This window comes from Mus pahari, chromosome 6 (assembly GCF_900095145.1).
Source record: "Mus pahari chromosome 6, PAHARI_EIJ_v1.1, whole genome shotgun sequence".
Lineage (NCBI taxonomy): Eukaryota > Metazoa > Chordata > Mammalia > Rodentia > Muridae > Mus > Mus pahari.
Window position 1 is genome coordinate 805,917 of NC_034595.1, and position 2,723 is coordinate 808,639.

Sequence of the window (2,723 nt, forward strand, 5' to 3'; positions counted from 1 at the left end):
TTATATGTAAGTACACTGTAGCTGTACACTCCAGAAGAGGGCATCAGATTTCGTTACGGATGGTTGTGAGCCACCATGTGGTTGCTGGGATTTGAACTCAGGACCTTGGGAAGAGCAGTCGGCGCTCTTAACCGCTGAGCCATCTCACCAGCCCTCTTCTTTTCTCTTTTTTAAGATAGGTTTTGTGATGGTAAGTTTTACACAAGGGTCTGGGCTGAGAACCTGTCAGGATCAGGCTGGCCCCCACGTGGGCCTGTCCATGGGCGGCACCGTTCCCAGGCTGGGAGACCTGACCTGTGTAAGCGCAGAGGGCTGGCTGGGTGCCTAGCCAGCGTGGGTGCATTTGTTTCTCTCAGCTCGTCACTGGTGACCGGCTGCTCAGGTTCCTGCCTTAAAGACCCTCAGTGGCGAACAGCAATCTGGGATTCTGCGCCAAATGAGCCTTTCCTCCCCCACTTGCCAGCGTGCTTGTCGCCACGACAAAAATGAAATCTGAACAGGGCTCTACTATATTTTACTAGTCTGCTCTGTCTGTCTGTCCCCTTTCCTTCTTCCTTTGAGACACAGTGTCACTTTGCTGCTCTGCCTGGTTTGGAACTCACTATGTATGCCACCTGCTGGGATTAAAGGTGTCCGCACCAGACCTTACCAGTCTAGTCTGAAGCAACTAAATTCAAGCAATCATCCGGCTTTGCCCAGCTCAGGAAAATACTCTGATTGAGACTGCTGTCTGTCCATCAGTCTCCCAGCTCCACCTGCCTGTGATACGGCAGCTAATGTCTGTCCACCCCACGCACACACACCCCACGCCCAGGTGTTTGACTTCCTGTTGTCCCTAGTGAGTACAATTAATAAATGCAATGCCATATCAATAACAAATACAGAAGTACCTGGAAAAAAATAAAGCCCTTAGGAATCTCATCACGAAGTGCATCATTTAAAACTACATGTGGGGACTGGAGAGATAGCTCAGTGGTTAAGAGCACTCACTGTTCTTCCAGAGGTCCAGGAGTGGTGGCACATACTTTTAATCCTAGTGCTTGGGAGGCAGAGGCAGAAGCAGACAGATCTCTGTGAGTTCGAGGACAGCCTGCTCTGCAGAGCTAGTTTCAAGACAGTCAGGGCTACACAGAGAAACACTATCTTGGAGGAAAAACAAAAAACAAACTACATGTTAACAAGCCCAGAATAGAAATACATTCAGAGAATGGGAGTAATACTGTACATATAAAATATGATATATTCTCTTTTTTCTTACTAAAGGAGAGCATTTTAATTGGACATTGCTGAAATTAAAACAACAACAAAAATCCTCTTCAAAGATACGCCATCAGGTCAATGCAAAGACAGCATCGGCTAAGAGAAAATGAATAGCGAACTACTCATTTGAAACTAACAGGAGAGCTGGAGAGATGGCTCAGCGGGTAAGAGCACTGACTGCTCTTCCAAAGGTCCTGAGTTCAAATCCCAGCAACTGCATGGTGGCTCACAGCCATCTGTAACGAGGCCTGATGCCTTCTGCTGGAGTGTCTGAAGACAGCTATAGTGTATTTACATACAATAAATAAATAAATCTTTAAAAAAAAAAAAGAAAAGAAAAGAAAGTAACAGGGAACCTGTACCTAAAATGTATACAGCTTTGTGTCACCATTACAGAGTTCAATTTAAAATTATATGGGAATACTGATCCAAAATTTAAAATGGGCAGCAAGTACTCAAAAGAATGTTCCACATCATTAATATCTAGTCAGTGCCATTCAACTCTGGAGCATGCTACGACTCACATCAGGATAAGAAGACCACTACGGAAAGACTGCTAAGAAAACTGTTGCCCAAATGTGCAGACGGCAGTCCTCTCCTATATTACTGATGAGAGTCTGAAACTGGGAATCTGCCTCCTAATATTAAACTTCATATTACCCTATGTTCAAGAACTTGGATGAGCAAGCATAGTTATCACTGTAAACTGATAAATAAATAAATATGTATTATATATGTATAGGTAGTTGTTTTTCCCCTTTACTGGAGAGGCTTTTCTCATACCATACAATGAGTCCTGATTAGCTCCCCTACCGCTACTCCTTCCAGCCCCTCCCCTCCTCCCTGCGTCTCCTCAAGCAAAGAATTCTTCGTGTTGCTCCAAATTACCGATGTCCACACTTCTTTTGTGAAAACACTTAAATGCTTTACCTGGTTCATGAACAACATTTCCAATCTCGTGTTTCTCTTCTTCCTCTTCTAAAATGAAGCCACCTTTGGTGTCAATCACTTTGGGAGCTGCTTTTACACTGGCCACACCTACAGAAAGCAGATAGGGGGGTGAGTTGAGCCAGGCAAGCCCATAGACTCCCCTGTGGGGAAACAGGAAAGGGTAGCCATGTCACCACTTCATTCAAACTGTCCTTAAGGTCCCAGCTGGTGCAGCAGGGCAAGAAAGCAAAACTAACAACAACAACAACAACAAACAAACAGAACAAAACAAAAACCGACTAGCCTATGCCTTAGAAAGAAGTAAAATGCCACTTCCTCACAGGCGGTGTGAGCATGTGTGCAAACAGCCACAAGAACCTACCACACAGTACAGAACAGTCTCCTGAAGCTCACAGGCGGTGTGAGCATATATGCAAACAGCCACAAGAACCTACCACACAGTACAGAACAGTCTCCTGAAGCTCACAGGCGGTGTGAGTATGCATGCAAACAGCCACAAGAACCTACCACAC

At 45.1% G+C, this 2,723-nt stretch overlaps 1 protein-coding gene across 3 annotated transcripts in view; it reads right to left on the reverse strand.

Annotated features, from left to right (window-relative positions):
* Positions 1–2,723, reverse strand: part of Xpa (XPA, DNA damage recognition and repair factor) — a 25,355-nt gene that overhangs the window by 19,411 nt on the left and 3,221 nt on the right. For all 3 annotated transcript variants that reach the window (XR_003844069.1, XM_021199850.1, XM_029539836.1), the window contains exon 2: positions 2,191–2,298. Coding sequence is in view for 2 of the 3 variants with exons in the window: in XM_021199850.1 (XP_021055509.1) it covers positions 2,191–2,298 (108 nt within the window). In the remaining variant the exon portion in view is untranslated. The remainder of the gene's footprint in view (positions 1–2,190; positions 2,299–2,723) is intronic.